A 21,821-nucleotide genomic window follows, 5' to 3' on the forward strand; every position below is an offset into this window, starting at 1 on the left:
GTACAAACATGGACTACATACACACTGTCCACACATACAGTACAAACATGGACTACAGCACTGTCCACACATACAGTACACACATGGACTACATACACACTGTCCACACATACAGTACAAACATGGACTACATACACACTGTCCACACATACAGTACAAACATGGACTACACTGTCCACACATACAGTACAAACATGGACTACATAAACACTGTCCACACATACAGTACAAACATGTACTACAGAAACACTGTCCACACACATACAGTACAAACATGGACTACATAAACACTGTCCACACACATACAGTACAAACATGGACTACAGAAACACTGTCCACACACATACAGTACAAACATGGACTACATAAACACTGTCCACACATACAGTACAAACATGGACTACATAAACACTGTCCACACACATACAGTACAAACATGGACTACAGAAACACTGTCCACACATACAGTACAAACATGGACTACAGAAATACTGTCCACACACATACAGTACAAACATGGACTACATAAACACTGTCCACACACATACAGTACAAACATGGACTACATAAACACTGTCCACACACATACAGTACAAACATGGACTACATAAACACTGTCCACACATACAGTACAAACATGGACTACAGAAACACTGTCCACACATACAGTACAAACATGGACTACATAAACACTGTCCACACACATACAGTACAAACATGGACTACAGAAACACTGTCCACACACATACAGTACAAACATGGACTACATAAACACTGTCCACACATACAGTACAAACATTGACTACAGAAATACTGTCCACACACATACAGTACAAACATGGACTACATAAACACTGTCCACACATACAGTCCAAACATGGACTACATAAACACTGTCCACACATACAGTACAAACATGGACTACAGAAACACTGTCCACACACATACAGTACAAACATGGACTACATAAACACTGTCCACACATACAGTACAAACATGGACTACATAAACACTGTCCACACACATACAGTACAAACATAGACTACAGAAACACTGTCCACACACATACAGTACAAACATGGACTACATAAACACTGTCCACACATACAGTACAAACATGGACTACATAAACACTGTCCACACACATACAGTACAAACATGGACTACAGAAACACTGTCCACACACATACAGTACAAACATGGACTACATAAACACTGTCCACACACATACAGTACAAACATGGACTACATAAACACTGTCCACACATACAGTACAAACATGGACTACAGAAACACTGTCCACACACATACAGTACAAACATGGACTACATAAACACTGTCCACACATACAGTACAAACATGGACTACATAAACACTGTCCACACATACAGTACAAACATGGACTACAGAAACACTGTCCACACACATACAGTACAAACATGGACTACATAAACACTGTCCACACATACAGTACAAACATGGACTACACTGTCCACACATACAGTACAAACATGGACTACATAAACACTGTCCACACATACAGTACAAACATGGACTACAGAAACACTGTCCACACATACAGTACAAACATGGACTACAGAAACACTGTCCACACATACAGTACAAACATGGACTACATAAACACTGTCCACACATACAGTACAAACATGGACTACATAAACACTGTCCACACACATACAGTACAAACATGGACTACAGAAATACTGTCCACACACATACAGTACAAACATGGACTACATAAACACTGTCCACACACATACAGTACAAACATGGACTACATAAACACTGTCCACACATACAGTACAAACATGGACTACAGAAACACTGTCCACACACATACAGTACAAACATGGACTACATAAACACTGTCCACACATACAGTACAAACATGGACTACAGAAACACTGTCCACACATACAGTACAAACATGGACTACAGAAACACTGTCCACACATACAGTACAAACATGGACTACATAAACACTGTCCACACACATACAGTACAAACATGGACTACATAAACACTGTCCACACATACAGTACAAACATGGACTACAGAAACACTGTCCACACACATACAGTACAAACATGTACTACATAAACACTGTCCACACATACAGTACAAACATGGACTACAGAAACACTGTCCACACATACAGTACAAACATGGACTACAGAAACACTGTCCACACATACAGTACAAACATGGACTACATAAACACTGTCCAAACATGGACTACATAAACACTGTCCACACACATACAGTACAAACATGGACTACATAAACACTGTCCACACATACAGTACAAACATGGACTACATAAACACTGTCCACACACATACAGTACAAACATGGACTACATAAACACTGTCCACACACATACAGTACAAACATGGACTACATAAACACTGTCCACACACATACAGTACAAACATGGACTACATAAACACTGTCCACACATACAGTACAAACATGGACTACAGAAACACTGTCCACACATACAGTACAAACATGGACTACATAAACACTGTCCACACATACAGTACAAACATGGACTACAGAAACACTGTCCACACATACAGTACAAACATGGACTACAGAAACACTGTCCACACACATACAGTACAAACATGGACTACATAAACACTGTCCACACATACAGTACAAACATGGACTACAGAAACACTGTCCACACACATACAGTACAAACATGGACTACAGAAACACTGTCCACACATACAGTACAAACATGGACTACATAAACACTGTCCACACATACAGTACAAACATGGACTACAGAAACACTGTCCACACATACAGTACAAACATGGACTACACTGTCCCCACACATACAGTACAAACATGGACTACATAAACACTGTCCACACATACAGTACATCATGGACTACATAAACACTGTCCACACACATACACACTGGGCTTTGGTGAAAAGTTCTGCACTATATAGGGAACAGGGTGCAGGAACTGCACTATATAGGGAACAGAATGTAAGTAGTGCACTATATAGGGAACAGGGTGTAAGTAGTGCACTACATCTGGAAGAGGATGCCATTTGGGATGTAGACTTGGTCGTCAGGTAATACATGCCCTCTCTCCCTCCCTCCCTCCAGATCTCTCCGGAGGTGCTGTGTCGAGCGGGGGTCAAAGTGCACCGGACCGTCCAGCAGAGTGGCCAGTTCGTCGTCTGTTTCCCGGCAGCGTTCGTCTCCAAGGTGTGCTGCGGCTACAGCGTCTCCGAGACAGTGCACTTCGCCACCCCCCAGTGGCTGAACACGGGATACCAGGCTGCCAAGGTTGGAGCCCCCCCGTCGTATCAATACTTGAAGGAAAAGCTATTAGTTGAAAGAAGAGTATAGTTTAATTCAGTACATAATGGATTATAATGTTACCTGCCATGCTAACGTTGCTGTAGTATTTAGTATAGTGTTACTAGTCGTTGGCATCGGCATGATAAATGTTGTTTTCACAGATAAAGTTGCAAGATCAGTTTGGTTAATGTATTGGTCTTCAACATTAATACAGATTCTTAAACACAGTTCTCCATAAAAAAATCTTCATTACTTTTCTGTTACAATAAAAATATATATATATTGTTATTCAAGACAATTTCAAAGTGATATAAATGTCTTTGCTAAAATTAACGAAAATCCATTTTCGTTTAGGAGTCTGACCACATAGAGTATGAACTCCTGTACCCGTCCTGTACCTCTCCATGCTCCTGTACATCTTGGGGTGGCCAGTTTGACTGAGTTCCAGTCCTGAAAGCTCCTCACGAAGGGGTGGTAACCAGACTCTAAAGTCTGACTTAACCAGCTTCCTGGCAAAGTCAACACATAGTTTAGTCAGTCAGTCTGTCTATCAGTCAGTCAGTTCAGATAGAGTGGACAAACTGAGGGTAGAGAGTGCCTCTGTGTACCCGGTGTTCCGCTGGTGAATTCAGTATCAAAGATTCTGTTATCCACATGGATTTCAGTTACATACACATCTACTGCATGAAAGGAGGGATTTGCGAGGGTTTACCAAACTGAGCACATCCATTCATCTGAACTGGGATATGTTGTCAAAAGACCCTGTCATATCAAATGTTGAAATATCTCTTACCTCTCCTCCCCAGGAGCTGAAATGTCGACGCATAGAGAGGTCCTTCTCCATGGAGAAGTTGCTGTACCAGATCGCAATGTCAGAATCTAAACGGGAGAATGGTGTCATTCTGAGTACCATGACCTCACTTCTCAAAGACCTCAGGTGGGTTTAACTATTTAACCAATAGCAGTATTATCATTCCAGATCACAGTATCAATAGCAGTAGTATCATTCCAGATCACAGTATCAATAGCAGTATTATCATTCCAGATCACAGTATCAATAGCAGTATTATCATTCCAGATCACAGTATCAATAGCAGTATTATCATTCCAGATCACAGTATCAATAGCAGTAGTATCATTCCAGATCACAGTATTAATAGCAGTATTATCATTCCAGATCACAGTATCAATAGCAGTATTATCATTCCAGATCACAGTATCAATAGCAGTATTATCATTCCAGATCACAGTATCAATAGCAGTATTATCATTCCAGATCACAGTATCAATAGCAGTATTATCATTCCAGATCACAGTATTAATAGCAGAATTATCATTGTAGGTCACAGTATCATTGTAGGTCACAGTATCATTGTAGATCACAGTATCATTGTAGATCACAGTATCATTGTAGATCACAGTATCATTGTAGATCACAGTATCATTGTAGATCACCAGACGTGCTACCTGTCCCAGACCTGCTGTTTTCAACTCTTTAGAAACAGCAGGAGCGGTAGAGATACTCTGAATGATCGGCTATGAAAAGCCAACTGACATTTACTCCTGAGGTGCTGACATGCTGCACCCTCGACATCCACTGTGATTATTATTATTTGACCCTGCTGGTCATCTATGAACATTTGAACATCTTGGCCATGTTCTGTTATAATCTCCACCCGAACAGCCAGAAGAGGACTGGCCTCCCCTCAGACCCTGGTTCCTCTCTAGGTTTCTTCCTAGGTTCTGGCCTTTCTAGGGAGTTTTTCCTAGCCACCGTGCTTCTACACCTGCATTGCTTGCTGTTTGGGGTTTTAGGCTGGGTTTCTGTACAGCACTTTGTGATATCAGCTGATGTAAGAAGGGCTATATAAATACATTTGATTTTATCACAGTCCCATCATACATAGAATGTAAGGCTACTCACCCCACCACCTGTTGAATAAACAGCTGTGGGATGAGGCTGGAGAAATGGAACCACTCTCAAGAATCAATCATCATTCATTTAAAAGTACGTTACCTATTGCAAATTGACCCTTTCTACAACTTTAAAAAAAGGAAACAGTAGCCATTGATTACAGACGATACACCAGTCTGCTCTACCTGTTCCAGGGATACAGAGTTGAGACAGCGCAGGGATCTGTTTGACGCCGGGCTGCGGTCTGTTGCCCGCTACTGTAGCCATGACAACCAGGCCTCGTCAGAGAGCAGGAGGATCCAGCGCCAGTGGCTGAGGCTCGACCCCTCGGACCGACGCTGCCAGGTGTGCCAACACCTCTGCTACCTCTCCATGGTGAGTCTTTACTGGGCAGGGAAGGTTGGGCACAAACATAGGCAGGGGATTCAATCAAAGGCACGTTGTCGACAAGCGCACTGCACGGCCAACAAGGAGCCTTCTGAAAGGCCATTTCCCCGATGTTCGTGGAGATGGCATCGATGGTTAAGTCTGCAGATGTCAGCTCAATCGTAAATGTCTTGTAGAAAGACCGGTCTTACTTTATTGTCCCTGGAGGGAAAATGTTGTGTTTATTCTGTCCTGATGGCATGCTCCTCATGTCCCTGCAGGTGGTTCAGGAGGGAAAATGTTGTGTTTATTCTATGTCCTGATGGCATGCTCCTCATGTCCCTGCAGGTGGTTCAGGAGGGAAAATGTTGTGTTTATTCTATGTCCTGATGGCATGCTCCTCATGTCCCTGCAGGTGGTTCAGGAGGGAAAATGTTGTGTTTATTCTGTCCTGATGGCATGCTCCTCATGTCCCTGCAGGTGGTTCAGGAGGGAAAATGTTGTGTTTATTCTATGTCCTGATGGCATGCTCCTCATGTCCCTGCAGGTGGTTCAGGAGGGAAAATGTTGTGTTTATTCTGTCCTGATGGCATGCTCCTCATGTCCCTGCAGGTGGTTCAGGAGGGAAAATGTTGTGTTTATTCTATGTCCTGATGGCATGCTCCTCATGTCCCTGCAGGTGGTTCAGGAGGGAAAATGTTGTGTTTATTCTGTCCTGATGGCATGCTCCTCATGTCCCTGCAGGTGGTTCAGGAGGGAAAATGTTGTGTTTATTCTGTCCTGATGGCATGCTCCTCATGTCCCTGCAGGTGGTTCAGGAGGGAAAATGTTGTGTTTATTCTATGTCCTGATGGCATGCTCCTCATGTCCCTGCAGGTGGTTCAGGAGGGAAAATGTTGTGTTTATTCTGTCCTGATGGCATGCTCCTCATGTCCCTGCAGGTGGTTCAGGAGGGAAAATGTTGTGTTTATTCTGTCCTGATGGCATGCTCCTCATGTCCCTGCAGGTGGTTCAGGAGGGAAAATGTTGTGTTTATTCTATGTCCTGATGGCATGCTCCTCATGTCCCTGCAGGTGGTTCAGGAGGGAAAATGTTGTGTTTATTCTGTCCTGATGGCATGCTCCTCATGTCCCTGCAGGTGGTTCAGGAGGGAAAATGTTGTGTTTATTCTATGTCCTGATGGCATGCTCCTCATGTCCCTGCAGGTGGTTCAGGAGGGAAAATGTTGTGTCTATTCTGTCCTGATGGCATGTTCCTCATGTCCCTGCAGGTGGTTCAGGAGGGAAAATGTTGTGTTTATTCTGTCCTGATGGCATGCTCCTCATGTCCCTGCAGGTGGTTCAGGAGGGAAAATGTTGTGTTTATTCTATGTCCTGATGGCATGCTCCTCATGTCCCTGCAGGTGGTTCAGGAGGGAAAATGTTGTGTTTATTCTATGTCCTGATGGCATGCTCCTCATGTCCCTGCAGGTGGTTCAGGAGCGAAAATGTTGTTTATTCTGTCCTGATGGCATGCTCCTCATGTCCCTGCAGGTGGTTCAGGAGCGAAAATGTTGTTTATTCTGTCCTGATGGCATGCTCCTCATGTCCCTGCAGGTGGTTCAGGAGGGAAAATGTTGTGTTTATTCTATGTCCTGATGGCATGCTCCTCATGTCCCTGCAGGTGGTTCAGGAGGGAAAATGTTGTGTTTATTCTATGTCCTGATGGCATGCTCCTCATGTCCCTGCAGGTGGTTCAGGAGGGAAAATGTTGTGTTTATTCTATGTCCTGATGGCATGCTCCTCATGTCCCTGCAGGTGGTTCAGGAGGGAAAATGTTGTGTTTATTCTGTCCTGATGGCATGCTCCTCATGTCCCTGCAGGTGGTTCAGGAGGGAAAATGTTGTGTTTATTCTGTCCTGATGGCATGCTCCTCATGTCCCTGCAGGTGGTTCAGGAGGGAAAATGTTGTGTTTATTCTGTCCTGATGGCATGCTCCTCATGTCCCTGCAGGTGGTTCAGGAGGGAAAATGTTGTGTTTATTCTGTCCTGATGGCATGCTCCTCATGTCCCTGCAGGTGGTTCAGGAGGGAAAATGTTGTGTTTATTCTGTCCTGATGGCATGCTCCTCATGTCCCTGCAGGTGGTTCATGAGGGAAAATGTTGTGTTTATTCTATGTCCTGATGGCATGCTCCTCATGTCCCTGCAGGTGGTTCAGGAGCGAAAATGTTGTTTATTCTGTCCTGATGGCATGCTCCTCATGTCCCTGCAGGTGGTTCAGGAGGGAAAATGTTGTGTTTATTCTGTCCTGATGGCATGCTCCTCATGTCCCTGCAGGTGGTTCAGGAGGGAAAATGTTGTGTTTATTCTATGTCCTGATGGCATGCTCCTCATGTCCCTGCAGGTGGTTCAGGAGGGAAAATGTTGTGTTTATTCTATGTCCTGATGGCATGCTCCTCATGTCCCTGCAGGTGGTTCAGGAGGGAAAATGTTGTGTTTATTCTGTCCTGATGGCATGCTCCTCATGTCCCTGCAGGTGGTTCAGGAGGGAAAATGTTGTGTTTATTCTGTCCTGATGGCATGCTCCTCATGTCCCTGCAGGTGGTTCAGGAGGGAAAATGTTGTGTTTATTCTATGTCCTGATGGCATGCTCCTCATGTCCCTACAGGTGGTTCAGGAGGGAAAATGTTGTGTTTATTCTGTCCTGATGGCATGCTCCTCATGTCCCTGCAGGTGGTTCAGGAGGGAAAATGTTGTGTTTATTCTATGTCCTGATGGCATGCTCCTCATGTCCCTGCAGGTGGTTCAGGAGGGAAAATGTTGTGTTTATTCTATGTCCTGATGGCATGCTCCTCATGTCCCTGCAGGTGGTTCAGGAGGGAAAATGTTGTGTTTATTCTGTCCTGATGGCATGCTCCTCATGTCCCTGCAGGTGGTTCAGGAGGGAAAATGTTGTGTTTATTCTGTCCTGATGGCATGCTCCTCATGTCCCTGCAGGTGGTTCAGGAGGGAAAATGTTGTGTTTATTCTATGTCCTGATGGCATGCTCCTCATGTCCCTGCAGGTGGTTCAGGAGGGAAAATGTTGTGTTTATTCTATGTCCTGATGGCATGCTCCTCATGTCCCTGCAGGTGGTTCAGGAGGGAAAATGTTGTGTTTATTCTGTCCTGATGGCATGCTCCTCATGTCCCTGCAGGTGGTTCAGGAGGGAAAATGTTGTGTTTATTCTGTCCTGATGGCATGCTCCTCATGTCCCTGCAGGTGGTTCAGGAGGGAAAATGTTGTGTTTATTCTGTCCTGATGGCATGCTCCTCATGTCCCTGCAGGTGGTTCAGGAGAGTGAGAACGTGGTGTTCTGTCTGGAGTGTGTCCTGCTGTACGTACAGAAACACAAGTCTTGCCGAGGCCTCAAAATGATGTACCGTTATGACGAGGTACTACAGTACACTACACACTACTACAGTACACTACGCTACACACTACGCTACTACAGTACACTACACACTACTACAGTACACTACACTACACACAACTACAGTACACTACACGACACACTACTACAGTACGCTACACACTACACACTACTACAGTACACTACGCTACACACTACGCTACTACAGTACACTACACACTACTACAGTACACTACACTACACACAACTACAGTACACTACACGACACACTACTACAGTACGCTACACACTACTACAGTACGCTACACACTACTACAGTACGCTACACACTACTACAGTACGCTACACACTACTACAGTACGCTACACACTACTACAGTACACTAAACACTACTACAGTACACTACACACCACTACAGTACGCTACACACCACTACAGTACGCTACACACTACTACAGTACACTGCACACTACTACAGTACACTACACACCACTACAGTACACTACACACTACTACAGTACGCTACACACTACTACAGTACACTACACTACACACAACTACAGTACACTACACACAACTACAGTACACTACACACTACTACAGTACACTACACACTACTACAGTACACTACACACTACTACAGTACACTACACACTACTACAGTACACGACACACCACTACAGTACACTACACACCACTACACACTACTACAGTACACTACACACTACTACAGTACACAACTACAGTACACTACACACTACTACAGTACACTACACACTACTACAGTACATTACACACTACTACAGTGCACTACTACTACAGTACACTTCACACTACTACAGTGCACTACATTACACACAACTACAGTGCACACTACTACAGTACAGTACTACAGTGCACTACACACTACACTACAAACTACTAAAGTACACAACTACAGTACAGTACTACAGTGCACTACACACTACTACAGTACACTACACTACAAACGACTAAAGTACACAACTACAGTACACTACTACAGCACATTACTACAGTGCACTACACACTACTACAGTATACTACCCACTACTACAGTACAGTACTACAGTACACACTACTAAAGTATACTTCAGTACACTACTAAAGTACACTACTAAAGTACACTACACACTACTAAAGTGCACAACTACAGTACACTACACACTACTACAGTACGCTACACACTACTACAGTACACGACACACCACTACATTACACTACTACAGCACACTACTACAGTACACTACACACTACTACAGTACACAACTACAGTACACAACTACAGTACACTACACACCACTACACACTACTACAGTACACAACACACCACTACAGTACACTACTACAGTACACAACTACAGTACACTACACACTACTACAGTACACTACACACTACTACAGTACACTACTAAAGTACACAACTACAGTACACTACTACAGTGCACTACACACTACTACAGTGCACTACACACTGCTACAGTACACTACACACTACTACAGTACACTACACTACACACTGCTACAGTACACTACACACTAATACAGTACACTACACTACTACTACAGTACACTTCACACTACTACAGTGCACTACATTACACACAACTACAGTACACACTACTACAGTACAGTACTACAGTGCACTACACTACACACTACAAACTACAGTACACTACTACAGTGCACTACACACTACTACAGCACACTACTACAGCACACTACTACAGTACACTACTACAGTGCACTACACACTACTACAGTACACTACACACTACTACACAACTACAGTACACTACACACAACTACAGTACACTACACACAACTACAGTACACTACACACTACAGTACACAACTACAGTACACACTACTACAGTACACAACTACAGTATACTACAGTACTACAGTGCACTACACTACTACAGTACACTACTAAAGTGCACAACTACAGTACACTACTACAGTGCGCTATACTACACACTACACTACAAACTACTAAAGTACACAACTACAGTACAGTACTACAGTGCACTACACACTACTACAGTACACTACACACTACTACAGTACAGTACTACAGTGCACTACACTACACACTACAAACTACAGTACACTACTACAGCACACTACTACAGCACACCACTACAGTACAGTACTACAGTGCACTACACACTACTACAGTACACTACACACTACAACAGTACACTACTACTACAGTACACTACTACTACAGTACACTTCACACTACTACAGTGCACTACATTACACACAACTACAGTACACACTACTACAGTACAGTACTACAGTGCACTACACTACAAACTACAGTACACTACTACAGTGCACTACTACAGTACACTACACACTACTACAGTACAGTACTACTACAGTACACTTCACACTACTACAGTGCACTACATTACACACTACAAACTACAGTACATTACTACAGTGCACTACACACTACTACAGCACACTACTACAGTACACTACTACAGTACACTACACACTACTACACAACTACAGTACACTACACACAACTACAGTACACTACACACAACCACAGTTCACTACAGTACACTACAGTACACAACTACAGTACACACTACTACAGTACACTACAGTACTACAGTGCACTACACTACTACAGTACACTACACACTACTAAAGTGCACAACTACAGTACACTACTACAGTGCACTACAGTACACTACAACAGTACAGTACTACAGTGCACTACACTACACACTACACTACAAACTACTAAAGTACACAACTACAGTACTACAGTGCACTACACACTACTACAGTACACTACACACTACTACAGTACACTACACTACTACTACAGTACGCTACTACTACAGTACACTTCACACTACAGTACACACTACTACAGTACAGTACTACAGTGCACTACACTACAAACTACAGTACACTACTACAGTGCACTACACACTACTACAGCACACTACTACAGTACACTACTACAGTGCACTACGCACTACTACAGTACACTACTACAGTGCACTACACTACTACAGTACACTACACACTACAGTACACAACTACAGTACACACTACTACAGTACACTACACTACTAAAGTACACAACTACAGTATACTACAGCACTACAGTGCACTACACTACTACAGTACACTACACACTACTAAAGTGCACAACTACAGTACACTATTACAGTGCACTACAGTACACTACAGCACACTACAACAGTACAGTACTACAGTGCACTACACTACAAACTACTAAAGTACACAACTACAGTACAGTACTACAGTGCACTACACACTACTACAGTACACTACACTACAAACTACTAAAGTACACAACTACAGTACACTACTACAGCACATTACTACAGTGCGCTACACACTACTACAGTACACTACTACTACATTACTACACTACAGTACACTACTACAGTGCACTACACACTACTACAGTACACTACTACAGTACAGTACTACAGTACACTACACAACTACACTACTAAAGTGCACAACTACAGTACACTACACACTACTACAGTACACTACACACTACTACAGTGCACAACTACAGCACACTACTACAGTACACTACACACAACTACAGTACACAACTACAGTACACAACTACAGTACACTACTACAGTACACACTACTACAGCACACACTACTACAGCACACACTACTACAGCACACTGGTCTAAATTCTTTCCAACATTTGATGTAACCTTGTTTAACCAGGAGATGTGAAAATTCTCAGAACATGAAAGCAGTTCAGCTCAACACAATCAATACATTCATAGTCCAGACCTCCATTATTAGGAAGTAGGAGGTCGTCAATTACTACACCCACTCTTCAATGTCAACCAACATTCTTCTTCTCCTGATTCCAATTCCTCTTCCTCTCAGGACCAAATCAACCATCTGGTGAGCAGGGTGTGTGGGAGAGTGCTGGAGAGGAGCGGTGCTGAGAAGAGGAGAGGGACGAGAGGACTTCAGGGCCTCGGTGAGACGTCCACCCCGGCCAAACGCAGCACCCGAAACAGAACCTCCATCACTGTGTCCCTCACCCGCCTCCCCTCCTCCACCCTGCCCAAGACCGCCCTCAGCTCTAAATAACTCCCATCATGGGCCGCGCTCCAATACTTCACATCCTTCCTTCCTGGGTTCTTTGAGGTAAACACAGATTTACAAGTGGTTAGGTTACTACCACCCAATTACTGTCACCAATCCAACCAATTCGCACCTGTGATTACTTCAAAGGAAGGAAGGAAGGTAGAAAGGAAGGACTTCTGAAGTATTCCAACAGGACCAGTGCTTCACGACGGTACATTTCTCTCTGCTCAGTGTGGAGAATGTGCTCCTTAAACCACGGCTTTTGCACTAGCGTAAAAAACATGTTCTTTTTAAGAGGCATTAATGGCTGGTTTCAGTTCCGTATCGGAGGATCCGCGTTACAGCTCAATTGAAATTTGAAGGCAACGTTCCCGCGTTCGCTGCATATCTCAGCTCGATTGGAAATTACCTTTAAAATGTTAGGGCGGATCTTCAGCGATATGGATTGACTCCAGCCCTTCGTCCAATACTGTATATTGTATCTAGATATCACAATATCCTCCTAGCTACACCTACTGTTATTACCTACAGACTTCACTTCCCTGGTGCTACATCTTGGTGCTCAATTTATACTGTCATTGGTGTAGTAGTAATAATAATAATGATCATTTTTGTTTTGCTCAAAGCCATTGGACTGCATCCTGAACTGTGAACACGTTTTTAGAACTTGTTACCAATAAGTTGATTCTACACACAGTTTTGCGTTAGACTCCAACCAGTAATAAGGCTCTTCAGGGGTTTGTAATACATGAATACGATAAAGTTTTTTTCCAGCGGAGCGCAAAAAGTGGCTCGTATTTATTAGTGCTAAACGTAGCAAAACGTTTTGCAACAGAAAAACAAAAAACAAGCGTTCCTTATTGGACATGTTCAGGTAGTCCCTCCCCGTTTTGGCCCTTTTGCTTCTGTTTGGTTCCTAGTGAATACGACCCTGGCCTCAGTATAAAACAGGGCCCCTTCTCAGATCATTGATGTTCTAATTATTTAGAGAATTGGCCAAGAGTGGAACGGTCCTCGTGGGCTTCACACCGCTCATCTGACCATTTTGGTGTGAAACACTGTGCCTAAACAAAATGCATACTAATCATTTTCAATCACTTCTGGTGCCGATAGTTTTTGTTTTGTGACCAAGTTATCCACTCTAGACCCTTATAGGCTCTTGACCTGCAACTCTTGGGTCTCTGGGACTGCGTTCCAAATGGCAGCTTATCCCCTATTTAGAGCACTAGTTTTGACCAGAGCCCCAAGGGCACTATATAGGGAATAGGGTGCCATTTGGGAGAGTCACAGTCCAGGTGTTTTATCAAAGAAGAAAAACTGAAAACCACAACAGCATTGTACATATAAAACAATGTCAATGTCTAAAGATACATGTACCTGAGCCTTTTAAGGAATGGAATGGTGTTTTGGAGTAGGGGATTTATGGAGTAGGGGATTTATGGAGTAGGGGATTTATGGAGTAGGGGATTTATGAAGGAAAAGCCTTACTCCCACCCCCCCACCCGTTACTTCATCTGTGGCCCCGTATACACTCAACGGTTGTGATACAAAACAAATATAGAATTACACAAGCGTTGTGGAGACAGTGAAATGGTTGTGTAAATGTTTTTTGTGCAGACCAAAAAATAATATATTGTATCACAACCCTTGTGTCAACTGTATTGGACATTAGTTGTATGGGGCCAGGGTTGCCCTGGTAACATGTATGGAGAAGTGCTTCTTATATCACTGAAGTACAGCATAGTTTGAATCCCCTCGTTTTTTACCTTTACTTTTTTAAGAAAAGGGAAAATAAGTAGAAGAATAATAAAATTCTAAAATCTACTATGTACAGAAGGAGTAACTCCTGTTGTTGCACTCCAGCCTCGAGACAAGAGTCCTTTAAATCAGCTTGTTGAGACCCCTTACAAAAACAATCCATTTTCAAAGTTCACATATATACAGTTTGATGTTTTGGTTGTTTTTTACAACAGGCCCATTACAGCCGACCGTCTAATTTATTATCTCTGATACTGTTTTCCTTCCATGCTGATTCAAGTTGGACAATGACTGTTTTATTTTCTATTTTATTTGTTAGTACCCATTAAGGTTGAATAAAAAGGTTTGACAGTGTCTATCCAAATGTGTTGTTCTCAGTGCCGTGTGTCTGTACCCTCCAAGCATCCTGCCAAACGTCTCTGTGTTTAAGAACCACCAAGCTATTCTAGTTATCGTCTTCAAACCTTTGGTTTAAACTCACGGCTCTGCCCATATATGGGATACAGGGTTCTATTTGGAACTCAGCCACATGCTCCATCATGTGATTCTAGTGTGCTGCAGTGTATAATCTCTGTTTTGTTTGAACTCATGAAGAATGCAGTACCTTGAACATTTTAAACAACTTTATTATTATTTACTTAGATATAATTGGATACAAGGAAGGAAGCTACATTTCATTTATAAAAAAACGGGGAAAAATGCAAAACGGTCCCCCAGATCAGCGTCTAGGAGCTACCCTATACCCCCCTAGTGCCGTTCTCAGCCAAGCGGCAGCTCTGTGACGGCTCCTAAGAGGCCTGCGAGTCGCTGTCGTCAGAGTTCTTGAACTTTTCCACCTCGGGCAACGACACCAGGGCTGTGTCAGCCTGCACTTCCTCCTCGTCTGGCAGTACCAGAGGCTGGTCTCCGTCTCCGCTGGCCTCGCTGCCCTCCCCCTCCTGGCACTCCCCCAGGCTGGTGTCCTGGCTGGTGTCCTGGCTGGCTGAGCCTGGCTCCGTGGAGGAGAAGGAAGACGGCTTGTTCCTCAGTTCCGCCAGGGTGGGCACCCGCAGGGAGATCTCAGAGGACAACGACTCAGGGTCTGGACCTGGGAGACAGGAGGGAGGGGATCAGTCCAACATCACAGCTCTGCCCATATATGGGATACAGGGTTCCATTTGGGACTCAACCACATGCTCCATCATGTGATTCTAGTGTGCTGCAGTATATAATCTCTGTTTTGTTTGAACTCATGACCACCTTCCCATGACAACACAACTCTGTTATCCCCACGGTGACGCGCATGCTTTGATACCATGCGTTCATAAGAAAGTGGCTCGCTAGCAACGCACTTAATAACATGACTAAATGGACACAAGCAAAACAGCACAAAGCACAGCAAAGAAATGTACTGTTGTTCTACTGGTTAGATAGCATTAGCCATACTGTGTCTGTACCGTTGGTGGCTACATGATAGCATTAGCCATACTGTGTCTGTACCGTTGGTGGCTACATGATAGCATTAGCCATACTGTGTCTGTACCGTTGGTGGCTACATGATGGCATTAGCCATACGGTCTCTGTACCGTTGGTGGCTACATGATAGCATTAGCCATACTGTGTCTGTACCGTTGGTGGCTACATGATAGCATTAGCCATACTGTGTCTGTACCATTGGTGGCTACATGATAGCATTAGCCATACTGTGTCTGTACCGTTGGTGGCTACATGATAGCATTAGCCATACTGTGTCTGTACCGTTGGTGGCTACATGATAGCATTAGCCATACTGTGTCTGTACCGTCGGTGGCTACATGATAGCATTAGCCATAACGTGTCTCTAACGTTGGTGGCTACATGATAGCATTAGCCATACTGTGTCTGTACCGTTGGTGGCTACATGACAGCATTAGCCATACTGTCTCTGTACCGTTGGTGGCTACATGATATCAACAAATGGTCATCCCAAATTGCACCCTATTCCCTACATAAATTTGTACAAATAAGTAGCAAGCCTTCTGCAAGCCTGTTACTGTAGTGAGACAGGTTGATGTACCAGTACACCTCCTGGACAGGACACTAGTCTATCTCCTGTTTCTGTAGTGAGACAGCTTGATGTACCAGTACACCCCCTGGACAGGACACTAGTCTATCTCCTGTTTCTGTAGTGAGGCAGCTTGATGTACCAGTACACCCCCTGGACAGGACACTAGTCTATCTCCTGTTACTGTAGTGAGACAGCTTGATGTACCAGTACACCCCCTGGACAGGACACTAGTCTATCTCCTGTTTCTGTAGTGAGGCAAGTTGATGTACCAGTACACCTCCTGGACAGGACACTAGTCTATCTCCTGTTTCTGTAGTGAGGCAGCTTGATGTACCAGTACACCCCCTGGACAGGACACTAGTCTATCTCCTGTTTCTGTAGCGTGAAGCTACTCCCAATCTTCCGATTTCAGGGAGAACACTAACCACAAGGCCACTGAGTTGGTTATTCCCTACATAGTGCACGGTGTTGATAACTACCTGAGGTGAGTGAGGAGCTCAGGCTGTTGTCTTCTCCTCCAGAGTTGAGAAAGACGTCGAGGGCTTCGTGGTCCGACACGTCCATCAAGTCCATCTGTTCCAGAACGTCAACGTTCACCTCCATGGAAGACATGCTACCTATTGGCCCTGTGGAGCGACACACAGCCAGCGTCACATCACACTGCAGCTGCACGACTCCGCTACTGTTACCGGTACTGTTACTCAGTCCCATCCTGCCTTGATTTCTCTCAAGGAATCTTGGAACTTATCCTCCAATATGGTTGAAAGAGAGGCGGAATGACGAATTGAGAACCTCAGTCTGACAGACAGTACAACAGCATAACACTGAAGATACACACGCACACACACACGCACACACACACACACACACACACACGTCACTGTTACAGACAACCCAGCTCTGACATGAGACACACAGACAGACAGCACTATCATACCTCAAGTATGATGAAAGCAGGAAGGGGAAGCACAATAAAAGACATAGGAAACAGTCAATTAACCGGCGTAGCGTCACTGGTTATTGTAAAGCTCAACGTCCCAGCATTAGACAGAGCAGAACAAGACGAGGGAAAAGTCATAGAATCTACACCAAAACACTTTGAACTACAACACAGCAGTTACACCACACGAAAGTTAATACAGAAAATATCTTAAAACACAAGTCAACCTTTTTAAAAGAGCCTTTCTTTGACCTTCTGCAACGTTTATTTTTTCATTTTTTTATTTTACCTTTATTTAACTAGGCAGGTCAGTTAAGATCAAATTCTTATTTTCAATGACGGCCTAGGAACAGTGGGTTAACTGCCTTGTTCAGGGGCAGAACGACAGATTTTTACCTTGTCAGCTCGGGGATTCGATCTTGCAACCTTTCGGTTACTAGTCCAACGCTCTAACCACTAGGCTACCCTGCCGTATCAACAGAGAGTGTTCCAAATGGAACCCTATTTCCTACAGACCCGTAGTGCACTACTTCCCAGGGCCCGTAGTGCTATGGTCCAAAGCAGTGCACTATAAAAGGGAACAGGGTGCCATTTGGGAGCCAAACAACTGTGTGTTCTCGGTGCCAGCTCACCTCTTCTGTCGGTGATCTGCAGGTAGCCAGTAGAGAGGTACTGATCCATGTCCTGTTGGAAAGCTTCTTCAAAGTACTTCTGCCTCTCCTTCAGCTTCCCCTGCTGGGCGTGTTCCATGTCCAGCACCTTCTGGGCGTGCTCAGAGTCCAGCTCGGCTGGGGGAAACAGGAAGTACAGGACAAGTAAAGGAACAGGAAGTAGAGGACACGTAAACATAGAGGTGGATAGAGGGTTGACTTGCTCTCACAGAAGCAGCCATTGAAAAGATAGGAGATGAGCTCTAGTACATCTCTATGGAGGTCAGTAATACCCTTTGGATAGACATAAGGACTAGCCACAGTCAAATTATAAAGCCTCAGTCATCCATTATTTTATGGAAACATGTTTCACAAATCTGCACTGTATAGGTCACTGTGTAGGTCAATCTATAGGTCACTTTGTAAGTCACTGTGTAGGTCACTGTATAAGTTACTGTATAAGTTACTGTGTAGGTCACTGTGTACATTAACACAGATGTTGTATTAGTTGATGTTACTGAATATAAACAAGTCATTGTTTGGTATTCCTGTTAAGCTCCATGGAAAGTGGCAGTTTTTTGTCAGAGTAGCCTCCGCTCTTTTCTAGTGACCCCAAATCCATTGACAACATACATACAGTTTGGGATGCAACCTGTAGTTAGAGTTTTACATCAGATAAATGTCTTCTTATTACAATAATGATCAACATCATCCTACAGATATCATAAGATAAATGTCTTCTCACTATAATAATGATCAACATCATCCTACAGATATCATACGATAAAATGTCTTCTTATTACAATAATGATCAACATCATCCTACAGCTATCATACGATAAAATGTCTTCTTATTACAATAATGATCAACATCATCCTACAGATATCATACGATAAAATGTCTTCTCACTATAACAATGATCAACATCATCCTACAGCTATCATACGATAAAATGTCTTCTCACTATAACAATGATCAACATCATCCTACAGATAAGATAAATGTCTTCTCACTATAACAATGATCAACATCATCCTACAGATAAGATAAATGTCTTCTCACTATAACAATGATCAACATCATCCTACAGATATCATAAGATAAATGAGTCTGGCCAGAGACACCATCCTTACTGTAGCGTCTCCTCACAGAGCCCTGAGTCTGGCCAGAGACACCATCCTTACTGCGACACCATCCTTACTGTAGCGTCTCCTCACAGAGCCCTGAGTCTGGCCAGAGACACCATCCTTACTGTAGCGTCTCCTCACAGAGCCCTGAGTCTGGCCAGAGACACCATCCTTACTGTAGCGTCTCCTCACAGAGCCCTGAGTCTGGCCAGAGACACCATCCTTACTGTAGCGTCTCCTCACAGAGCCCTGAGTCTGGCCAGAGACACCATCCTTACTGTAGCGTCTCCTCACAGAGCCCTGAGTCTGGCCAGAGACACCATCCTTACTGTAGCGTCTCCTCACAGAGCCCTGAGTCTGGCCAGAGACACCATCCTTACTGTAGCGTCTCCTCACAGAGCCCTGAGTCTGGCCAGAGACACCATCCTTACTGTAGCGTCTCCTCACAGAGCCCTGAGTCTGGCCAGAGACACCATCCTTACTGTAGCGTCTCCTCACAGAGCCCTGAGTCTGGCCAGAGACACCATCCTTACTGTAGCGTCTCCTCACAGAGCCCTGAGTCTGGCCAGAGACACCATCCTTACTGTAGCGTCTCCTCACAGAGCCCTGAGTCTGGCCAGAGACACCATCCTTACTGTAGCGTCTCCTCACAGAGCCCTGAGTCTGGCCAGAGACACCATCCTTACTGTAGCGTCTCCTCACAGAGCCCTGAGTCTGGCCAGAGACACCATCCTTACTGTAGCGTCTCCTCACAGAGCCCTGAGTCTGGCCAGAGACACCATCCTTACTGTAGCGTCTCCTCACAGAGCCCTGAGTCTGGCCAGAGACACCATCCTTACTGTAGCGTCTCCTCACAGAGCCCTGAGTCTGGCCAGACACCTCTGTGTGGAGCGTGCAGAGACTAGCACCCTGAGTCTGGCCAGAGAGACTATTCTGTGACCTCTTTATCTCAGCTAACAACCCTTTCTTGTGATCCAGATCAAACAACCCTTCTTGTGATAGTACCAGGATACTAACAAGATACTGCTAAAATACTACAGTACCAGGATACTAACAAGATACCGCTACAGTACTACAGGATACTAACAAGATACCGCTACAGTACTACAGGATACTAACAAGATACCGCTACAGTACTACAGGATACCAACAAGATACCGCTACAGTACTACAGGATACCAACAAGATACCGCTACAGTACTACAGGATACCAACAAGATACCGCTACAGTACTACAGGATACCAACAAGATACCGCTACAGTACTACAGGATACCAACAAGATACCGCTACAGTACTACAGGATACCAACAAGATACCGCTACAGTACTACAGGATACAAGTACCGCTACAGTACTACAGGATACCAACAATCGCTACAGTACTACAGGATACCAACAAGATACCGCTACAGTCTACAGGATACCAACAAGATACCGCTACAGTACTACAGGATACCAACAAGATACCGCTACAGTACTACAGGATACCAACAAGATACCGCTACAGTACTACAGGATACCAACAAGATACCGCTACAGTACTACAGGATACTAACAAGATACCGCTACAGTACTACAGGATACCAACAAGATACCGCTACAGTACTACAGGATACCAACAAGATACCGCTACAGTACTACAGGATACCAACAAGATACCGCTACAGGATACCAACAAGATACCGCTACAGTACTACAGGATACCAACAAGATACCTCAGGATACCAACAAGATACCGCTACAGTACTACAGGATACCAACAAGATACCGCTACAGCTACAGGATACCAACAAGATACCGCTACAGTACTACAGGATACCAACAAGATACCGCTACAGTACTACAGGATACTAACAAGATACCGCTACAGTACTACAGGATACCAACAAGATACCGCTACAGTACTACAGGATACCAACAAGATACCGCTACAGGATACCAACAAGATACCGCTACAGTACTACAGGATACCAACAAGATACCGCTACAGGATACCAACAAGATACCGCTACAGTACTACAGGATACCAACAAGATACCGCTACAGTACTACAGGATACCAACAAGATACCGCTACAGGATACCAACAAGATACCGCTACAGTACTACAGGATACCAACAAGATACCACTACAGTACACAAACAAGATACTGC

General features: G+C 44.1%; 2 protein-coding genes across 2 annotated transcripts in view; one reads left to right on the forward strand and one right to left on the reverse strand.

The window, feature by feature from the left end:
* Window positions 1–15,287, forward strand: part of LOC106597732 (protein Jumonji) — a 150,048-nt gene extending 134,761 nt beyond the window's left edge. The window contains exons 16-20 of the mRNA XM_045712773.1: window positions 3,153–3,335; window positions 4,157–4,287; window positions 5,460–5,640; window positions 8,937–9,044; window positions 12,959–15,287. Of these exons, the coding sequence (XP_045568729.1) occupies window positions 3,153–3,335; window positions 4,157–4,287; window positions 5,460–5,640; window positions 8,937–9,044; window positions 12,959–13,168 (813 nt within the window). The 3' untranslated portion in view covers window positions 13,169–15,287. The remainder of the gene's footprint in view (window positions 1–3,152; window positions 3,336–4,156; window positions 4,288–5,459; window positions 5,641–8,936; window positions 9,045–12,958) is intronic.
* A 374-nt stretch (window positions 15,288–15,661) lies between these two features.
* The window catches only part of LOC106596393 (dysbindin-A), a 40,476-nt gene continuing 34,316 nt past the window's right edge, over window positions 15,662–21,821 (reverse strand). Inside the window, exons 8-10 of the mRNA XM_045696872.1 lie at window positions 18,522–18,677; window positions 17,429–17,575; window positions 15,662–16,010 (exon numbers count right to left, since the gene is read on the reverse strand). Coding sequence (XP_045552828.1) covers window positions 15,712–16,010; window positions 17,429–17,575; window positions 18,522–18,677 — 602 coding nt within the window. The 3' untranslated portion in view covers window positions 15,662–15,711. The remainder of the gene's footprint in view (window positions 16,011–17,428; window positions 17,576–18,521; window positions 18,678–21,821) is intronic.

The sequence above is a fragment of the Salmo salar genome, chromosome ssa02 (assembly GCF_905237065.1).
Source record: "Salmo salar chromosome ssa02, Ssal_v3.1, whole genome shotgun sequence".
Lineage (NCBI taxonomy): Eukaryota > Metazoa > Chordata > Actinopteri > Salmoniformes > Salmonidae > Salmo > Salmo salar.